The sequence below is a fragment of the Carlito syrichta genome, unplaced genomic scaffold (genome assembly GCF_000164805.1).
Source record: "Carlito syrichta isolate Samal-C Ts95f unplaced genomic scaffold, Tarsius_syrichta-2.0.1 Scaffold309108, whole genome shotgun sequence".
NCBI classification, from domain to species: Eukaryota; Metazoa; Chordata; class Mammalia; order Primates; family Tarsiidae; genus Carlito; species Carlito syrichta.
The window spans coordinates 604,091-625,261 of record NW_007253204.1 but is presented as its reverse complement, the minus strand read 5'-3'; the positions used below and the strand labels follow the sequence as shown (position 1 = coordinate 625,261).

The 21,171-nt window shown below is 50.7% G+C and overlaps 1 protein-coding gene across 6 annotated transcripts in view; it reads right to left on the bottom strand.

Annotated features, from left to right (window-relative positions):
- Positions 1-20,318: 20,318 nt before the first annotated feature.
- The window catches only part of LOC103269207 (core histone macro-H2A.1), a 61,256-nt gene continuing 60,403 nt past the window's right edge, over positions 20,319-21,171 (bottom strand). For all 6 annotated transcript variants that reach the window (XM_021716970.1, XM_008066790.1, XM_008066792.1 and 3 more), the window contains one exon: positions 20,319-21,077. In XM_021716970.1, the coding sequence (XP_021572645.1) occupies positions 20,912-21,077 (166 nt within the window). In that variant the 3' untranslated portion in view covers positions 20,319-20,911. The remainder of the gene's footprint in view (positions 21,078-21,171) is intronic.

Genomic DNA, 21,171 nt, shown 5'->3' with positions numbered 1-21,171 from the left:
TCACACTTCCAGACTTCAAGCTTTACTATAAGGCTACAGTAATCAAAACAGCCTGGTATTCGTACAAGAACAGGCACATAGCCCAATGGAACAGGATAGAGATTCTGGAAGCAAATCCTCAATTTCTCAACCAACTCATCTTCGACAAAGCCTCCAACAACAACCAGTGGGGAAGGAGAACTTATTCAGTAAATGTTGCTGGGAAAACTGGCTGACCACATGCAGAAGATTGAAACAGGACCCTTACTTATCACCATACACAAAAATTAATTCTAAATGGATCAAAGACCTAAACATAAAACGTCAAACTATAAGAATCTTAGAAAATGCAGGAGACACTCTTATGGAAATTGGAACTGGCAACCAATTCCTGATCAAAACCATAAGTGCCCATACCATAAGAAATAAGACAAGTGGGATCTCATCAAATTGACAAGCTTCTACAAAGCAAAAGAAACCATCAAGAGAGCAGGGAGACAGCTCACAGAATGGGAAAAAATATTTGCCAACTGTATATGTGACAAAGGCTTAACATCTAGGATCTACAAGGAACTCAAGTACGCCAAAAGGAAAAAAACCAAACAGCCTCATTAAAAAGTGGGCAAAAGACACGAATAGACACTTCTCAAAAGAAGATATCAGGGCAGCCAACAGACACATGAAAAGGTGCTCAGCCTCACTCATCATCAGAGAAATGCAAATCAAAATGACATTGAGATGCCACCTAACCCCAGTAAGAATGGCCATCATTAATAAAACAAACAACAACAGACGCTGGCGAGAATGCGGAGAAAAAGGAACGCTTTCTACACTGCTGGTGGGAATGCAAACTCGTGCAACCTCTTTGGAAGACAGTCAGTGTGGTGATTTCTGAAAGAACTAGAAATTGACCTTCCATATGACCCAGCAACTCCTCCACTGGGAATATACCTGGAGGAACTCAAATCGTTCTACAAAAAAGATACCTGCACATGTATGTTTGTTGCAGCTCTATTCACAGTAGCAAAAACCTGGAGCCAACCATGCTGCCTATTGAAGCTGGACTGGATTTTAAAAATGTAGTACATATACACAATGGAATATCATGCAGCCATAAAGAAGGACAAACATATGAACTTCACAGCAACTTGGATGGATTTAGAGTCGGTCATACTCAGTGATCTATCACAGAAACAAAGAACCGAGTACCATATGTTTTCACTCATAAGCAGACTTTGAACAATTATCCTAATACTATAGGAAAGGGATTGCTGGTAGTGGGAAACTGCCAGAGGAGGGGGAGGGGATTGGCAGTTGAGGGAAACTGCTAGGGGATGGAGGAGCACACCTCATCAACAAGGGTACCTTCATAATGAACATTTGTTCACCTAACCCTGAATTGAACCCTACATCTTTAAAATAAAATTAAAAAAAAGAAAAAAATATTCCCTCCCTAGAGTGGCTGAGTGACTTTCTCAGCCTACTTCCTGCCTTTAGAGAATCAAGGTCCAAGGATTCCTTGTATGAGGGGTTGTTACTACTTGCGTGTCCTAAGGTGCTACAAGAAAGAGATGAGCTAGGTAAAGAACGCGTCAGTTTGCAAATAGAATTGAGGGAGTTCTGAAGTCCTGGACTTCCAGAGTTGCAAAATGAAACTGTTTCCTCAGAAAATTAAGGGTGTGGAATGAAAATCAACAGATGTGGTCATCACACAACCTTTGTTAAAACCTTAGAACCTCTGATTAGATTAAGGTCTGGTAGGTTGGTTTAATAGAAGCCTAATGAACCCAGAGTACCTATAATTAAGTCAAGAGAGAAAGGGAAAGGAGAGAAAGAGCACAAGAGTGCACGAGCAAGCACTCACACTATTTTGAAACCTCAAAACAACTGTGTGTCTGGCTCTTGGTGTAGGAGCTGGAGTTGGTAGATCACGTTGGTGAGGCAGTCATGGCTATAGTGCTTGTGTGGCTCTGGTCTCAGTGGAAGCTTTTATCACTGTGAATTTCCATGCCTTTTTTTTTCCCCGTTTTTGTTGTTGTGGTGGTGGTGGTGGTGGTGGTGGTGGTGAAGCTGAGTCTTACATTTAAAGTTATGTTTATCGTGTCTCTTCCAGCATTTCTGACTGTTTATGGTGGGAGGGTGTCCTTCCATGTTGTCAGGAGCAGAAGGTCTTCTCTCCACAGCACCCTGATGTCACCCGTTCCCAGCACACAGTGGATATTGCTTCTCAACAAGCCTCAGGGGCACAGCCCTGGACTCAGCCCAAAGGAAGGGAAAGACCAGTTTATCTTTATGGTGGCTGTATTCAGAGAAAAGGCAGGACATATAACCCTAACCCTAACTGACGGCAGGACGCCGGGCACACAAGGAGGCAGAAGAAGTAATGAGTATGCATTTCTTGAGCACCTACTGTGTGCAGGATCCTGTGTGGGCATCTTGCCTACCTACTTCATATCATCTTATTTAATTTCCACAGCAGCCTTTTAAAGTGTATTTGCATATGATAAGGACACTGAGTTTCAGAAATGCCAAGGGCACACATCTAATTGGCAGCTGAGCTGAGAAGCCAGATCTGACCAGCTCTGAAGCCACTCTGTCTTCGCTGTCTTGTGTTTCTTCAGAAAACAAAGCATGGCAGGGCACCACGGGGTGGGCCAGCCTGTGTGGGTGGCAACATGGACAGTGACCCCCACCACAGTTAACTCTACACACTGTGCATCAGCATGAGTGTGTGTGAGCTGAAGGCAGGTATCAACTAGTGGTGAATTTTGAGGGGATCCCCCCCTTCACTTTTCATGATGGCTGTTTGGCTGGAACAGAAGAAGATACCTTTTAAAATGGGGGTGTGGCGGTGCAGTACACATGGGCAAAAGGACTGTGTGGTGTGATTAGGGCTGGAGAGGGTGCTGAGGTGCCGTTGTCTTTCATGTCAGTGTCTGGAGCTGCTGGTGCCTGGAGCATGGATACTTGAGCCGGAGAGGTGTGTTGGGAGGCTTGACTGTGAGACTGTGCTCCAGACCTCTTCAGAGGCGCTGGCTGCTGTTGTGTTGAGTCACTTACAAAGCGCTCACTGGCAAGGGCCTACTGGCCCTGTACTCCTCAGCTTTTGTTTTGTTTTAAATCAGGATTGGTAGCCAGGGGTGAGGGTGTGTGCCTGTCGTTCTAGCAACTCAGGAGGCTGAGGCAGGAGGATTACTGAAGCCCAGGAGGTTGAGGCTACTGTTGAGTCATGATTGTGCCACTGTACTCCAGCCTGGGTGACAGGATGAGACCCTGACTCCAAAAAAACCCCCCAAAAAACCAAAATTTAAAACATCAGCATTTATTCCCAAGAACCGCAGGGGTTTATCACGCAAGTTTAGACTTAAGTCCTCTCCCCACCAGGAGTGTTTTCTTTTACCTTTTCTAGTGAGCAAGTCCCATTCCTGTCTCTTTCCCCTGCCCCCCCACAGTTTGTCCTTCTGCCTGGTCCCCTCTGTTGACACTAGGGTGTTCCTGTGATGGAGAGGAAAGGCTCTAGCGATGTTAGTGGCAGAGGAGAAAAGGAACCTTTTCCGAGCAGCCTGACAACTGACCCTGCTTCCAGCCCTGGGGATAGCAGGACGCTTCCACCGTGTCAGTCTCTGCCTTCTCAGCGGGCAGAGGTGGGATGCTCTGCTTGGGCTGTGGGATGGCCTGGGAGAGCCCAGCTGCTGGGTACAGTGCTGAGCTGGTGTTACATGCAGAAAGTCTCTCGGAGCACAGCAGGCTTGAATTCTGTTCCAGGAGACAAAATGCCAGGGCAGGGAGGGAAGCATAATGATAAGGAAGTAGACTTTGGAGCTAGACAGACCTGGATTCAAGTCCTGGCTCTGTCAATTGCCCATGTGACCTTGGGCAAGTTCCTTAATTCTCAAAGCTTCAGCTTTCCTACCTGTGCAAACGAGGGTGATCACAGTTCCTAACTCAGTGTTGTTGCAGGACCTTCGCTCAGTGTCTGACATGGAATAAGCAATTAATAAATGCTACCTGTCCTTGCTGTTGAAAGGTCCCTGGAGTCGGTGGTGCTGGGTTCTGTTGGCCCTCGTGTGAGTGATGGAGGGAAGCTCAGATGAAAGCATCCCATCGCTCAGAGGTCAGTGTAGATCATGAGTGACAGTCTTGGCCAGGTGACGGCCCTCCGCCCCCCGAACAGGGAACCTGAGGGGGAGGGCCCCTCCCTTGACTTCCTCATGACCCTGGCAAGTAAATCCCCTGCTCCCCACTCAGCTGAGGCTGCTCTGCCCCGGCCTGCCTGTATCTGCGTCCTCCCAGGAGGCCGAGGAGGCTGTGCAGATGTGTCAGGGTTTAAACAGGACGGGTGGCAAGGGCCTTTCCTGAAGGAGGGTTGCAGAGAGTCTGTGCTGGGGAAAGGAGTCTGGAGAGAGAAGACAGGCATTGAGGACCCAGAGGGAATCAGGAGGGCACCTCCAAGTCCGTGTTAAGCTAAGGACAGACATTCCTCCTGGGGCTGCACCATGCCTGGGATTCTGGGGGCACTGGGGCCTAGGGGCCCAGCCAGGGAGGAATGCTGGCACTTGCTGGGGAGGCTCATGGAGGCAACATAAGGCTGTTAGGAGGTCTGCCCATAGTGGGCTCGTAGATCAGTGCCTGACCTGCCAGCCAGGAATGACCACCGTTGTCTGGGCACCTGAGAGCAGATGAAGAGTCATAGGAAGACTGTTTGGGGGAAGAATCCCAGAGGCAGATGACGTTGAGTACATCCTGTCCCCTTCAATGCAGGCCGGGGGACAGCTGCAGGGACCTGGAATGGAGGGCAGAGGGAGCACCACCATGTCTTCTCAAGAGGGCGCCTTGCAGGTGTTGGCACTCACCCCACCCGCTCTCCAGAGGGCATGGTCATGTCTCTCGGGCCACCCCCACCACTGCTCATTCGGGACACCTCGAAAGGCAGACAAAAAAATGTTTCAAGTATAATAGCAAACATGCGGTGAGTACACACTATGTGTCAGGCCCCGTGCCAAAATCTCGTGACCTAAAAATAAAGCACAACAAGAAGTGCCACCACTCACCACACCAAGCGTTGGCTGTCCACCCACTGCTCCATTTACCATCCTTTCTCACCCTGCCCCAGTCCTCATGGCAGCCCCGTGGGTAGGGACTGTTAACACCCCCACTTCCCAGCCGAGGAAACTGTCCCAGAGCACTCAGGATGGGTGCCCGCGGTGACACAGTGAAACAAGAGCAGAAACAGGAGTAGGTCGTGGCATGGAGATGCCAGAACAATGTCTTCCAGCATGTGCTGTCGTGTCCCCCAGTGGGGAGCTGTGGGATCCAGCACTGAAACGAGGGGGCTGCCCTTGCTGCCATGGGCAAAGCCCAGAGCCTGCTCCCTGGGCGTCTGTGACTCTCATCACCCACATTTCACCCCCACTATGAACTTGCAGTCGCAAGAACTGACCCAGAAAACAAGAGGCCAGAGCCCACATTTGAGCTTTCCCCGGTGGGTACTCTGATGGGAGTAAGCATGGCAGCCCGGGACGGGAAGAGACAGGCTAAGCAATGGAGGGCCCGAGTCCTGCTGCAAGGGAGAAGGGCCTGCCTGGCCCTAGGACTGGGCCGGCCACAAGAGAGGGGCTCTGTGCTTCCTTGGCCAGCAGGTGCCCTCGCAGTCACATTTAATCTGCCCCATCCGAGATTGGGCAAGGCTGGAGAATGGGTGCTTTGTAGGGAAAGCAGTGCCTCCTGTACTGGCTGGCATTCCTTCCCTTCGTGGGCCGAGTACAGAGATCCCATTAACACCTTCCTGATGATGACACTGACACTTCTTCTTTCTCTCTTTCTGGTGGTGTGAGGAGCACTTATACCCCACGGGTCTATGAAGACGTTGTCAAAGGTAGGATAATGTCCCAAAGATGTCCACGTCATAAACCTCAGAACCTGTGCATATGTTCCCTTCCATGGCAAAAGGGACTTTGCAGATGTGATTGTGTTAAAGATTTTGACAAGGGGAGATTATCCTGGATTGTCTAGCTGAACCTGGTGTCATCACCTTGGCAGCGAAGGTGGAGGAAGAGGCCATGAGCCAGAGGGTGGGCTCTGGCCTCTTGTTTTCTGGGTCAGTTCTTGCTACTGCAAGAGTGTCAGAGTTGGGGAGGGAGATAGAATGGCAGAGTGGAGGTTGCAGAGAGGAAGAGAGACATTTGAAGATGCTCTGTGACTGGGCTTGAAGGTGGAGGAAGGGGCCATGAGCCAGAGAGTGTGAGCAGCTTTTGGAAGCTGGCAAAGATGAGGAAATAGAGTCTCCCCTAGAGCCACAGGGAGGGGTACAGCCCTCCTGACACTGTGGTTTTTAGTAGAGTGAGACCCATTTTGCACTTCTGACCTCCAGAATGGTGAGATAATGTGTGTTGTTTTAAGCCACTAATGTTGTGGCAATTTGTCATAGCAGCAGCAGGAACCTGATACAGACATTAAGTCCTGAGGTTAGGTTGGATGGGAACATAAGCAGAGAGCTTAGTCCTCAACATATACTGGAGCTATGCCTCCTCTGGCTCCTGCTACCATACCTGGAGTGGCCCCAGGCTACTGTTCTTAAATACTTCTGTGTGGGGTCCTGCCTTGTGTCTTGCTGCCAGCCGGTGCTTTTGCTGACCTGTCTTCTCTAGAATCTTCCATCGCGTCAGCATCCATTTCCCTCTGAATTACATCTGAGAGCAGATGAGGAGCAAACAGAGGGAGGTGGGTCACTGGGGGCAGTCATTGTCTCACTGGCATGGGATGGTGCCCCTTCTTTTCTCTGGAATTGTGACTTCTCTCCACCTGGCTGCACTGCTGAAACAGTTTCTGGCCCTGTGGCTGTGCTCTGGAGAGCTACCCTTCCCAGAGGCTGGATGCCAGCCAGAAGATGGGCTCTGGGTGACATCAGGGAACTACAAAGAGATCTCACTGCACTTTCATGCCTGTATAGAAAGCCAGAGCCATCATGGCATCTGTGAGATTTTTTTCAGAAATTCCTTTTGGCTTCGGTGTACCCAGAAAGGGCGCGCTACACTAACGCCTCCATTCACATCTTAAAGAAGAAAGTGTGTGGTTGGCAGCTGACTTTGTCAGGCTGTGGTGATGGGCAAGGGGTAGGATGGTCAAGAACAGTGAGCCTTGGTGTTTTGTTTTGTTCAAGTCCTTGGGAATCTTCCATGAATAGGTTAGCCTTTGCTCACAGTGAGCCTCCTCCCAGAACCCGACTGATCCTCTTACTTGATCCCCAAGCACTTTAACAACTTAGAAAAACAAATCAACTCTTTATCCTAAGAGGAATTCAGCACAGACAATTACCATGGGATTTGGGCATTTCAAGGCTGTTATAAAAGAGGGTGAGGCAGAGACAGAAAGGCAGAGAGATGAGACAATGACACCTGCCTCCCTGGTGCTGATAGGAGTCTGGCAACTGACTGTGGAGCAGGTCTCTCTCTGCACCCCAGGTCTGTTGTTTCCCTCACCCATTCCCCAGATGTTCTCCATGGATCCATCCATTTCTGACTTGTACAATTGGGTGATTCTAGGCTAGAACATCATCCCAATCCTAGCTTTATACTCTAACACTGAGGAGTTCTTGATCCATTTAGAAATAAGGAGAAACTATTTTATGAATGATTCCTAAAATTTCCCCTAGAAAGAAAGAATTTCACAAAGGTGGTTGGCAGATAATCCTCAGAATTTTCAAAGAGAACTCAATATCCCAGAGAATTTCAGACCAGGATGTGGCAGAGAGATGCCAACTCTGTGAGGGGGTCACTGGGTGGCCTTCACTTGTTCCTGCAATGCCTCCCTCCCCCCTCCTCCCCTGGGACACAACCAGTCTGGTGGCCTGGCCTCTCAGGAGCCATGTCCAGCTATTCAGCCATGGAATAAGGCTTTGATCCTCTACAACACGTAAAAAATTGGCTCTAGGCACTAGACTGACTCCCCTAAAACACTGAAAATACTATAATACCAACCCTACACCTCCACAATTGCAAACACAAGAAAAACAACACTATGCCACGATGCCAAAATCACAATAATCGCTTTGTAGATCTGATGACTGTGAACTTCTTGGCATGTTTATCAACACTGAACTTTTCTCACTTATTTAGGGGTCTGCTTTGCTTTCAAGCCCTGAGTGCTTTGCACCATAGCATTTAAGGTTGTGGGCTTTGGATTCTAGAAGGACTGGGTTCCAAACCCAGTTCTGTCTCTTTCTCCCCATTTGACCTTGGGCAACTCATTTACCCTTCTGAGCTTCAATTTCCTTGTTCTCAAAATGGGGATGATGGCGTCTTTCTCATGGTGGTGTTTGAGCTCTAAGCTACCATGTATTGGGTGCTTACTATATGCTTGGCACATGTACCATGTGATTTGACGTTCACAACAATCTCATAGTGGTTGTGTGTGTGCGGGGTGGGGGTGGGGGGCAATTATAGTAAGTCCCCTACATACAAACCTTCAAGTTGTGAACTTTCAAAAATGTGAATGTGCATTTGCATGTCCAATCACATGAGTTAGTTTACGTGTCTGGCATACATTGTCACATGCATGTGTCCTCTGTAAGTGGTTGTGCTTTTGTGTACTTTACTGTGCAGTACTGTACAGAGTACAGTAGTACTTTATTTGAAGCCCAGGATGTTTGGGAGCAAGTATAAAAGCAGCGGTGATGTAGCTGGCACTATTTGGCTAGTTGTGTTAGTCGGGTACCTAGGCTAACTTTGTCGGACTTATGAACATGCTCTTGGAACAGAACTCATCCATATGTAGGAGACTTACTGTATTGTTTCTACTTTATAGATAAGTTATAGACTCAAAGAAGCCAAGTGACTAAATGAAGGTCACATTTAATTAGTGGCAAAGCTGGGACTCAAACCCAGGAACTCATTGTAATATCTCCTTCCTGAACTCCTGAGCTAATGTCCACCAAGTATCCAATGAGGGCCAGTCGACCATGGTTGCTGTTAGCATCACTTGTCCGTGCCTGCACACAGGAGATGCTCTCAGTGCCAGTGAATGAATGCAGAGCTGTGCACAGATGTCTGCAAACCCAGTGCCGGGAAGTATGTTGGGGCTCAGATATAAAACCTGAGTCCCTTGACCTTGACAGGATGGCAGGCAGATGGCATCCTTGTGGATTGTTTCAGGGCGAGGCTGGGCAGGAAAATGCTCCCTCTGGGGTGCCCTGAGCAGTCTCTTCCTCTTCCTCTGGGGCAGGCAGACACCTCTGGAGTTTCAGTCCAGATCCTGGAGGTGGGTACAGGGTGGCTTAGCTTTAAGGGGCAAGTTCAAAGCGAAAAGGAAGCTCTCTTAAAAATGGAGGGCAGAGTGAGTGTCGGGGCCAAAGGAGGATGGTTGAGAATTCCTAGTAAAACTTTACGGCTTCCGCGTTTCCCCTCCCTAAATCTTCCCATGAAAATCATGCGTCTGGGGGGCCGTCTCGGCTGAGTTAGGGCAGGAGCCACCCATTAGCTCAACCAAGGAGGGCACTTTCCGGCTTCATTAGTGCCCGCCCATGGCCTTGGTGGACAAACAGCCTGTGAATGGGAGGCCATGCTCCAGGTCCATGGCAAGGAGAAGCAGCCTGGGGTCTCCCAGAGCCGGATGGCACTGACACTGCCCTCCAGCCCTGCTGGGCTGCAATTGGGCAGAGGAGGCTCAGCTGTTGTCCCTTTTATGCGTATTGACTTAGTGGAGTGCAAACATGTTAAAAGTTCACTTTCTCCTTTATAGGAGTCTATAAAAAGGCTCTTAAACCGGAGCCCTAGGGCTTCAGCGAGACAAACGTAGGATCAGGCTTGGGGGGGTGCAGTGCTTCTCTCAGCATCAGCACAGAGGTGTAAGCCTGTTTAAGATGCGACCGCCATGGACTCACGCCAGTGGGCAGAGGGGTCTGGATGCAGGGGCTGCCGTGAGGCCGGCAGGCTGGTTCTGGTGAGTCCCTACTGAAGGCTGGTAGGCCTGTGTGGCCGTCTGGGCATGAGGGTGAGAGGGTTCCCCTTGTCTGGAAAGATTTCCCTGGACCTGTGGAGGCATCTGAGATTCTAGTTTCTAAACCAGCAGGTGTCTGTAGGAGAAGGAATATCCTCTGTCCAGTGCTTGGGCCGCATGAGCTCAGCAATAATCCTCCCTGGCGACTTGGCTCCTAGAGTGGCCTCCAGAGGTGAGAGAGAAGACCCAGGATGGAGAGGAGGGCAGCTGGAGTTGTACCTGCAGCATCCTTGTTTGGCTTTTGGAGCCATGGACTCATGACGTGTGTGACCATGGAAAAACTCCCCTGGAAAGGATGCCTGAGTGGGAGCTGAGGAGTGCAGGAACATCTTCAGGCTTTGGGAAGCCACATTTGCTCACTGAGACTCAGTTTCCTCATCTGTCACGTTGGGAGGGTGGTCCCTTCTCTGTCTGCCAGCCCCTTGGTGTTGTCCCGAGGATACAATGAGAAAGTTTGGGGGTGGCGGGACTGTACATTTTGTGACCCAGAGGGACCAGCTCTGTAGAAGGCTACTGCAGGGCAGCTAGGTGACCTTGGTGGGCACTGAGATCATGCCTAACACTCACTATTTCAACAAACAGCTAATGGGTAACTGAGGGGAGGAAGGTCCTGGGGTTCACTCTGAGAACCTGGCCATGGGCACCCTGTTCTTTCTTGGTGCCTTGGTGTGTGTCACGCCATGGCTTCTAGCAAGAGCACACTGACCATTCTGCTCACAGACCCATGCATCAGGCCATCCACCTGATGCTGTTGTCTCTTTTAGCTCTGCTGACCTTGACCCCTGCAGGGGCTGTGGCCCTGATGTGGTTTGACATCACAGCGGAGGCCTTCGTCTGTTGTCACTCACCATGGTACCTGACCTCAGGAGGCTGGAGCTGGGCAGTAAGCAGGTGCCTCTGGGAACAGGGTTGGTTGATGAGGCTGGAGCAGTCCCTTTGGTCGGACGTAGCCCCTCACAGGCCTGTCCAGGGTCTGAAATTCCACACCAAGGACCCGAGTGACCCTCAGCTCAGGTTCAGACAAGTCTGAGTTTTCCCGAAGAGGAGGTATTCAAAGATAAATGAAGGGCAGAAAGGGAAACACAAACACTTTTGGAAAGAACAATCATCCCAGCATCAGGTGGACGGCCCGATGCCTGAGCCTATGAGCAGAGTGGCCCATGTGCTCTTGCTCCAAGCCGTACTGTGGCCCATCCCAAGACAGGGTGCCCATGGCCAGGCTCTCAGAATGAACCCCAGCACAGTCATCCCTCTGGGGGAAAACCTATTCAAAACACAGGAAAGGCAAGACAGGTTCTCTGCTGAGAGGCAGGCAGACTTTGACTTCAGAGCTGGTTTTGCTGAACTACCTTGTCGGAGCTCCTTGGCCTCTCTAAGTCCATAAATGGAGGTATGTCACTAATGGTGAAGTATCTGGGGGCAAGTTAAAGTTTGATGAATGTCAGGCAACCAGCACTGTGCCTGGGACATAGAGATGTTCATTCCTGGGTGTTACTGTTCCCACCATCGTGATGTGACAATCTCTGTCATAATCACCATTAGGAGCACAGAACCATTTGCTCATGGAGATTCCTTGGCTGTGGTTTTTGCTCCATACGTGGGATCAGATGGGATGCAGAGCCAGGGGTGTCTCTCTGAAGGGCCCTGTGGACTCAGTGTTCTAGAGTAGAGTCGCCCAATACAACTCCCTGCAATGCCAGAGATGCTTTATTATCAGCGTTGTCCAACATGGCTGCCACCAGCTGTGGCTCCAAGCACTTGAAATGTAGCCAGTGTGAATGACGAACTGAATTCTTAATTTTATTAGTTTACATGTAAAGAGCTACATGCAACTAGTGTCTATTGTGTTGGACAGTACAGTCCTAGAATGTTCCTCCCAAAGTGGACATTGTCCTGCTCCTCTCTGGCCATGGCAGCGATACATGGAGGGGGCTCACCGAGGCCCCCAGAACCCTCAGTCATCTACAGGAAAGGTGGGCTCTGATGGCATGTGGTATCCACAGCCCCCTGGAGAGGGGCTGGCTGCTCTCGACCACTGACCACAGCCACAGACTGGATTCTAGTCACGGCCACCGCACAGCTTCTATCTTCTGTGGGAATGAAAGTGGTAGAAATCGTTCCCATTAAGCATTTAGTACCCATACTGTGCTGCCAGCTCTATTTTCAGAAGAGGAGAACACTCCCTAAAGAGGTGAGGTGACCTGCTCCGAGCTCAAAGGGTGGTGGCCTGCCTCTTGACGCCATGCACACTCCTCAGAACACACATAATGAAGGACTAGCCAGGTTTCCTACTGACGGGGAAGCAAGGTAAAGAGGCTTGAAGTCATGGGAGCTGGGCAGTCCTGCCCTGCCTGGCTCGCCTCTCTGTCCACCACCTCTGAAGGGCTTCCTGGACTGTGGGACACCTGCCCTTCTGTTCCGTCGTCTGTCTGTGTCAGGGACCCTAACAGGGTGGCCTGGACAGTGTGTAGCTTCCCATCTTATAGCTGTGGGAATGGAAACTCAGAGGCGCTGAGAGACCGGCCCAAGATCCCACAAGGAGAGGGCCCATCTGCCAGGCAGAAGACAGGCTCGGGGACTTTCTCCGTGCCCAGCTCCACCACCACTCCCTGCCTTGCTTTGACCTCCTCTCTGTGGCCACTTGCTGCATGGACAGGCCATGCCCAGGGAGTGCATCCCTGTGGACAGGCTTCAAGAGGTACTGTCCTCGGAGTCTGGACAGGGTCTGGAGTGGGGTGGTCCTTCTCAGAGGGGCGGGGAGGGCCGGCAGGGGCTGACGGGCCTTAATAGGCACATTGTCCCCTCACGGCCGAGAGCGCCGCCCCACCACTTCCTCACACGCGACGCGCTGGATGAGCTCATGTCTGAGGCTGTGGGCGGCACGGGCAGCCCGGCCTGGCTGCAGGGAGGCCCGGCGGCCGGAGGAGCCCGTGCGGGCTAGGCTGGCGGAGTCGTGAAGCGGAACCTTGTAATGAGCGACGCCGGCTGGATTTATGGGGCTGCGCACGTGTGCCCAGCCTTCCTGCAAGGGCCTCCGCTCGGGAACAAAAACAAGTCCTGGCCCGAGAACGGCGCGACGGAGTCTTAACAAGAGCCCACTAATTACTGGAAGGCCCCAGACAGGACCCCAGACCAAGGAGGAGCGGAGCTTGGAGTCCATGCCTGTGTCACTTTGGGCTTTGCTGGAGTCCCCATCTCTCCCCAGGATGCCCAGGAGGAAGCACAAACTCTCAGGTTCAAGGTGGGCAGACCTGGACTCCTCTATTCACCGTTTGTGGCCTCGGGCAAGATGCTTGTCTAATCCCGTCCTCACTTTTCTGGATCTGTAAAATGGGATAATGCATTTTTCAAGGCCCGTGGGAGGCGGCATACCAGAATGAATGAGAATTGGCAGCAGAGTCACTCAGGCCTGGCTGTGAGTCCTGGGTCTGCCAGGTTCCTGCTGTGTGACCTGGGCAAGTCACCTCACCTCTCTGATCCAAGCTCCCTGACCTACAAAGCAAAATGTTCCCTTCGCAGAGCTTTTAGGAGGATTTGATGAAAGGGCATATGCAGGCTCCTTGGCCTACACCGTACTCATACCCCTGCCACTTCTCAGTGCCCGGCGTGATCATATCTCTTGTGTTGTTTTCCAAGTCTCAGAACAGGATTGCACAGGCTCTGCCATCCCTGTGGTTCTGTGCTGTGGTGGTCTGGGCAGCAGAGGACTGGACACACATTCTGTCAGGCACATGGGAACTCACAGGGCCGCTCTGCCTGTGCTCATGGTCCCAGATCTCTTTTCTGGTATAGGAGCCAGATGGACAGGACCCAGGCTGTGGCCTGAGCTGTCCCAGGTCTGGCTCAAGCTTGTGCGTAGTTACCAGGACATGCTGCTGGTGGCCCGTCAAGGACACATGCCCTGTGGCCAATACTCTGGCATGTGAAATGTGTCCACCCAAGCTGACCGGCATGCAGGCAAGGGCTCCCTGCTGCCATAATTCCCAGTCTCTCCTGCAAACATTTCCACTGCTTTCCCTATCTGTTGATACTGTGGGTTTAGCATCTAGTCAGAAAGGTCCCAGGTCCACTCCCTTTTCAAGTCAGGAGCCAGGGAGAGCAGAAGCTCCTGATGCCATGAGACCAGCCTGTGGTTAGCATGGCAAGAGGGGTCAAGCTGGGGCCTAGTGCCAACACCAGACACACCAGACTCCACCCCGAAGTCACCATGTGTCCACATGAGGCAAGAGGTCCAGTGTGGTGGGTTATTCTCATGGGGCTGTCCCCATGGGCTGACTTCTTTCTGCACGGCTGGAGGATCAGAATGACCTCAGTGAGGGACATAAGGGGAGGCCATGCTGCCCCCCAACCTTCCCTCTGCCTTCTCTGAGTCAGGCCCTCTGCCTGCTGCCTAGACTTTGAACCCAAGCAGTGATTCCTAAAGTCACAGAGATCCCTTGTCCTGCTCGGCACAGAGGCTCAGGGAATGTGTGCATGAATGGCAAGCAGTATGTGATGGGGAAGACAGTCATACAACAGCTATCCGGTAGACAGTGCTGTGGCTGGTGGCTGTGCAAGGTGTACTGAAGGAGAGTACCTCGCCCAGACAGAGTGATCAGGGAAGGCTTCCTATAGGAGGAGACCTGCAGGGTTGAGCAGGATGACAGTAAGTGGGAACAGTGGCGTGTTCCTCAAGGAACTGGCTAAGGCAAAGGCTTGAGAGCAAGACTTTGTGGCTACACAGAGTAAGTACTGGCAGGGAGAGTGCAGGGGATGAGAGGAGTCCGGCCTTCCTGCCTGCTTCCATAGCTATAAAATGGAGACATCAATGCCACTATCTCCAGGTGTTACGAGGAGTAAACCAATGTGAATGCATGTGTTTTGTATGCTGGAAAGGCTGAGTGCAGTGTGGTGCTGGCTTTGGGGGTGATACCCTTTGAGAAGCCCTGGGGCAATCAGGAACACACATGAGGAGGCACAGGAGAGTTCAGACAAGGGCCCTCTGGAAAGACATGTCTCTTGGGTGACAACAGCATCCTCCCGGTTGTTTGGATTTGCTCGTGATTAACTCCTGGAGGGGTTGTCTATGACTGTGGACAAATCTATCATAAGCACTTGAGCTCAGCGAAAGTTCCTTAATGTCAGCCCAGTGCTGGCCCAAGGTGGCATTTCCCTCTAGGGGGCCAAGTGCATTCTCTCCTGGAGCAGAGGCCTCCTCGAGGTGGGAATCCGTAGCCAGGACCTCCATGGACCTAAAGGGAACTGCTGGGCTTCAATTATGCTCCTGGCCCTGGCTCTGCAGCGTTTGACTGACAGCTCATTACCCCGCTGCCATTTTTGGGCAGTGGAATTTAATCTCCCAGATGGGAAGCAAATCAATTTGCCCATCCGCCACAGCTGAGCCTACTTGAACTCAACTCTAATTTATTCTCTTAAGCTTAGGAAGCCTTGTCGTTTCAAGGTATAGAAATATCAGGTTTCCCAGCCAGTCTGGCCAGGGAATGCTCAGGCGGATGGGCCGAGAGGGTCATGCCTGGGGCCTGACCTGTGTGGGTGGCGGTGGTCAGCAGGGGATGTGCCATCGGCAGGTGTTGGAGGAAGCTGGGGCTCTCGCCCAGCAGACTTGACTCGTGGATGAGAAGGTTGTGCGTGGAAATGGGAGGTAGCGTGACACCGATGTGGTCAGGATCCAAGTCCCCTGCCTAAGGGCTTGGGAACAGGAAGATTCCTGCCAGTGAGGCAAGTCTCACCTCCTGCTTATATGTTCTAGGGCTGCGTTATACGCACAGTGTTGATGGCTCCGGTTTCAGGGTTTTGAACACAAGATTTGGAGGGAGTCATTCTGGGATTTTGAGCGTTTTGCCCTCCCTAACGTGCAGTTATAAACGTGAAGCCAAGGTGATGACCTTTAACCTGTGTATTAGGACCGTGTTCCTCCTCTGCCTAGCAGGGCGAACAGAGGGTTTCTTTGCCAGAAGCACATGACCTACTGGGTGTGCTTGAGGGCACATCTGCGCAGACACCGAATGTGGTCAGGTTGTCACAGTGTGCAGCCACTGTCCTCTGCTGTGGGTCCCCCAGTAGACTCAGGGGCAGACCTTGGTCCCTGTTCTAAGTTCTCACGGGGGCTGTTAACAGAAGATCTGCAGAAGTTCCAGTCATTTCACAGGACAGAACAGGCCTGGGAGGGCCTCTCAGGGAGAAATGTCAGGTATGTTTTGTGGGAGAGAGTCCCCGCTTTCCACTCAAGTTCAGAGGATATTTGTCTCCATGTCCCTCAGTTCTGCACTTTGCCAGCATGGAGGGCTCTGGAGTCTTATTGTGTGTGTGTGTGTGTGCAAGGGTGTGGGTTGGGTGTGGGAGGGGTGGGGGTCGCCTGGGGGAAAAGGGGAGCGAGGAGGAAAGTGTCTCCTATGGAGACAGTGTTTCTAAGACACTCGCATTCTCTGAGTTTGACAGGCAGTCCAGGCTGGATTGGTTTCCAGGGGTCAGGGAAAGGCCAATCTGTTTACACACCTTTGCTGAGGAGCATGGAGGGTGGGGCCGGGGGCTGAGGATTAATGAGCAGTGTTACTGCCTCGCCTGTCAGGAGGCTCATGTGATATTGTTTTGATATCAGGGCCCCCAGAAGCAAACACAACAGGCTAGGTTATAAATAGAAGAAAAGGTGGCCTCACCCCTTGCCATTGAGCGTTTCTCTTTCTTCTTAGCCGCGAGTGGGTACCGGGACCCTCTCCCCAGCCGGGGACCCCCACCCTGCCCAGGGACCCTCTCCTTGCCCCAGTGCCTTCAGATGATCATGCTCAGGCGGCACCAAGGCCAGTTCCTGAGATAACACTGGCCAGGGGCGCCGGCAGTGAAAACCAAACATCTTGGTTGCTAATGAATAAATTGATTAAACCATCATCCCAGGACCACTCGGGGTGACCGACAAGGGATCCCAGGTTACAAATAAGGAAACAAGCCTGTCTGTACCCAGCATGGATGGGTCCAGTCAGGGCTTCTGCCTTCCAAGAAAGGCCTACCACAGACAGCCATGGCACTGTGAGGCTAGGAGAGGTGGGCCCTTGGGTGAGAAAGGAAGTCACTGCCCATCTCTTTTCTTTGTTTCTTTTCTTGCCTTAATGTAAGCCAGTTTTCTGGCGGGCTAGCTGTGACTGTGACCAAATATGGCCACTTGACCCTGAGTGGGAGAGAGGATTCAGCCACACAGAACAACCCATGGAGGGTCACCTTCAAATGCTGGGGATGGGGGCTGGAAGCAGAGGCTAGGACTGGAGGAGTTGTCCTGAGTGGGAACGGGGGGTACAGACCTGAGGTACTCCACAGAGGGGATGCAGGGAGCTCCCTGGCTAGGGCTGAGGAAGCAGCCTGTGTGCCAGCTTGCCACTTGTAACCTTGCTCTCTTAGCCTAGAAGACTCTAAGCTTTCCTCCAAAGTCCAGCACTAGCATATCTGCTTGAAGGGCCCTCCCTGAGCCCTCTGAGCCTGTGTGCACAACTCCCTACTCTGAGCCCCTGCTTAGTTAGCAGGTACTTCTCTGGGCCCCTCACTCGCTGGATAGAGGCATTGTCTCACCTGCCTTTGTAAGAGGCCCCTGACCTGAGGCCTCATTCATAGAAAGCACTCCATTAGGCCTTGCTGACTGCTGGATTGCTGTCAAGAGACATTTCTATTCATCTGCCCTCCCACAGGTTCTGTTTATGCTCCCAGGGCCAGTCACACAGGACCTATCGAGGAAGAGACAAGAAGCCCTGCCTCACTGAAGGACAATACTGGGATAAGTATCAAGGAGAATTCAGCTCCAGGGAGGGTGAGGAGAACCCTAGCCATACAGTCAGATGGAGCTAGGGTCAAATCCCAGCTCTACCGTTCATAGGGTGTGACCGGGGAATACACTTCACCTCTCTGTGTCGTAGTTTCCTCATGTGTAAAACAGGGGAAGCATTACCTAACTCATAGGGTTGCCATGAGAAGTAAATGATGTATATAGAGGACACACACACACACACACACACTCACTCACATTCACACTCTCATTATTGTCAGCTTAGACCCAGTTGGAGCTATGGTGTTGTGCTAGCTCTGAGGTGTCATTTAAAGGGGCTCAGGGAGGAGCACTGAGAAAATCATTTGGCTGACTCACGGCAGCTGCTGAGAGTGAGGACTGTTCAGAAACAAGCTGGGAGCGGTGTTGCCTGCCTAGTGCCTCAGATGGATCACAGGGCTGCATGGTCTGAGGCTGGGGTTGGGCAGGGGGCACTCAGATACAGTGACAGCAGATGAGCGTGCTGCTGACAACACAGGGAAGGGTGGGGCCGGGAGCAGCACTTACCTTTCTAGAACATGTGGGATTTTTCCTCCCACAGAATCATTTCCTTTTGGGTAAGTTTTACTAACTGCAAACTTGTCCCTTGAATAGAGGCATGTGTACACTTCAAGAGGCTCCTTGCGGTTGCACCAATGTTTTAAAAGTAATGAGCTTAGTTCCCCCTCGAAACATCATCAGAGACTGACATCAGAGAATTTTTGATCCCAGTTTTAAGAGCTAACTGGGTGGTTTGGAGATGATGGGATTCCCAGGTGGCTTGTTGGCTCTTTCTGTTTCACTGAAAAGAATTTCTTCAGTGTGCCCGTGTCGCACAGGCACAATGCACTTTGGATTATTCCGAGTTTAGAAACATTTCAGTGATTATGGTAAATAATTCATTCAAACCTTGATAAATGTAATTTATTATTTTGTGCAACCACAGAAAAGTGCAGAAATTCTGGGCCCTTTTTTTCTGGTTTACTTCTCAATCCCTTTAGTGACATCTAGTGGAAGATCTTTGAAAAATACAGCATTTACTTCTTCAGTGTTCCTCTAAAGTTCAGGAAATCCAGTTTCACGGAGAAGCCATTTAAATTCAGTTCCATCTAAATGTCCATCTGTGTTTCAATCTCCAAGCTAAAACTCCCATCAAAGCCAAATGGACTCTCCTTTGTAGCTGATGAGAGTGTGTCATCAGGGACCCTAGCCACAGTAGTCAGAATCTCTGTGTTTGAATCTGGTTGTCACTTTTTAGTTGAGTGGTTGCCCTCAGCCTCGGTGTTCTCAGCTGCAAAATGCATCTAATAGGACCTGCCCTGTAGGATTATTGCAAGAACCAAGTTAAGTGGTGCCCACCAAGGATCCTGCTCAGGGCTTGCAACGTGGTAGATATCGGGATTATCAGTTAACAGGAGCCACTATTTTTCCATCACCTTCCCTGCACCCTACAGATCCTACCTGCAGACACAATGCTCTTGGGTGGGTGGTGGCACAGTATGGTTTGTTCAAGCAAACAGTTTGCTGATATTATCTATGCAGTGATATCATTTTAAGATGTACCTTCTTGTAAAGATATGCTAAGCTTTCTCCTCTGTCCTCTTCCCATCCCCCCCAACTCTAATCAAGAAATAGGAATACATAATCTAGACCCAGCAAAGATCTTGGAAAAAGAGATTTACAAGTATTAATAATACCTTACGTTCGGAAATTTGGAAAATCGTCTTTCAGGTTTGAGTAGAAGTTGTTGCCTTTTCACTGAAAAGCCTGATTGTAGGACGGTCGGGGACCTTCTCTTTTCTTTTCATTAGGAACAGTTTGGAAAGGAAAAACGACCCTTTATACTCACCCATGATATGCAGTGTGTTGCTTATTTCTTCCTCATTAAAGTCTGCTTTAGAAGCAGGCACTTTTTTAAGAGATAGAAGGAGTCATCTGTACAGTTAGACAAAGTTAGGTGAAGGCGCAGGTGCCCTTTGACTTAGTGTCCGTGTTTTCTGACATATTTCCTAAATTATCTTCATCTCTGAGCAGCCTGTGCAGGAAGAAGGCAGCACATCCTGGGGTCCCTGGTGGTGGCAGCTTGCCCTTGGAAAACTCCAGGTGCCCCTAGGCCAGTGATCCTGTCCTGTAGCAGTGACAGGCCCAACAGCCCCAGCAGAAGGCGTGAGGCTCCTACAGCTCCTGCAACAAGTGGCCTGGGATGCCCATACCTGGCCATGCACCAGAGAGACTGTCAGGAGGAAAATGGCAGAGAGAGCTGGGCTCAGGATCTGAAGCCTGGGCTCTACACTAGCCTGCCATGTGCCGCCTGTGTGGCTTTTGGTACATTCCCTTCCTCATCTGTGAAATGGGGAAGGGTCACAAGGCTGAAGGAGGGACTTTACAAGAATTCTCTCTAGAGACTGCTGGGGCCAGCAGATGGACCCACCCACCAGCCTGCAGTGGCCACTGTGGAGCTGCTGGGGTGGGCTGTCTTGTCCCCCCACACCCTGAGACACTGACTTAGACACCGACCTACAACTCACAGGTACAATAACTGAAACACACCAGTCACAACAACAGTTTAACATTTTACTAAATCAACTCACACAAATTCCAAATTGCAAATATAATTAAGGACAACAGATTCTTCTTTGCCTTTTAAATCTTTCATTTTCAAATTCTTCATGAAGACAAAAAAATAAACAAAAAATTAGGTCTGTTGCAAATTCATGATTTTTCTTCTGAGAAGATAAAAAGAACATCAGAGTAAAAAGAACGCCACTGGGTGTACGATAAAGCACCACAACACGGTTACAAACGCGGCTTCCTGGCTTCGGCGACACAGAAAAGACACTGTTCTCCCACTGCTGTGCGTCAATCAGAATTTCATTAAAATAAAACTAGAAAATCTCCTAGGTTACACTAAGTCAGACACGGTCCGGAACACAGTGCTTAACGACAGTAATGCCAACTATCAGTGCTAACATAAAAACATTTTAGAAGGTCAAAAACAATTAAACTGGAAACCAAAACCTTATTTTCCCTAGATGAGCAAAATTGAAAATGAAAGGGTTCCCACCTCCCAGGAGGAGTGAAGGGGATTTCTTTTTTTCTTTCTTTCAAGTTGGAGGTGAGGAACACGGTGTGGGCTGGCCCTGTGTTCCTAGCCTAGTTGGCGTCCAGCTTGGCCATCTCCTGCACGTAGATGCCTATACTCTCACTGTCAAAGAGCACGAAGTACACCGTTTTGATTGAAGAGGACATTGTGGACACGAAGTAACTGGAGATGGCCTTCAGGATCAGCTGAGCTGCCGTTTGCTTGGGAAAACCATTCCTGTAGGAGAGAAGGCAAATGCTCAGCAACCGGATGCCACAGTGGTCACAGGACCTGCCCCACCCCAAGGACTACCTCCCTCACGGGATGCCTG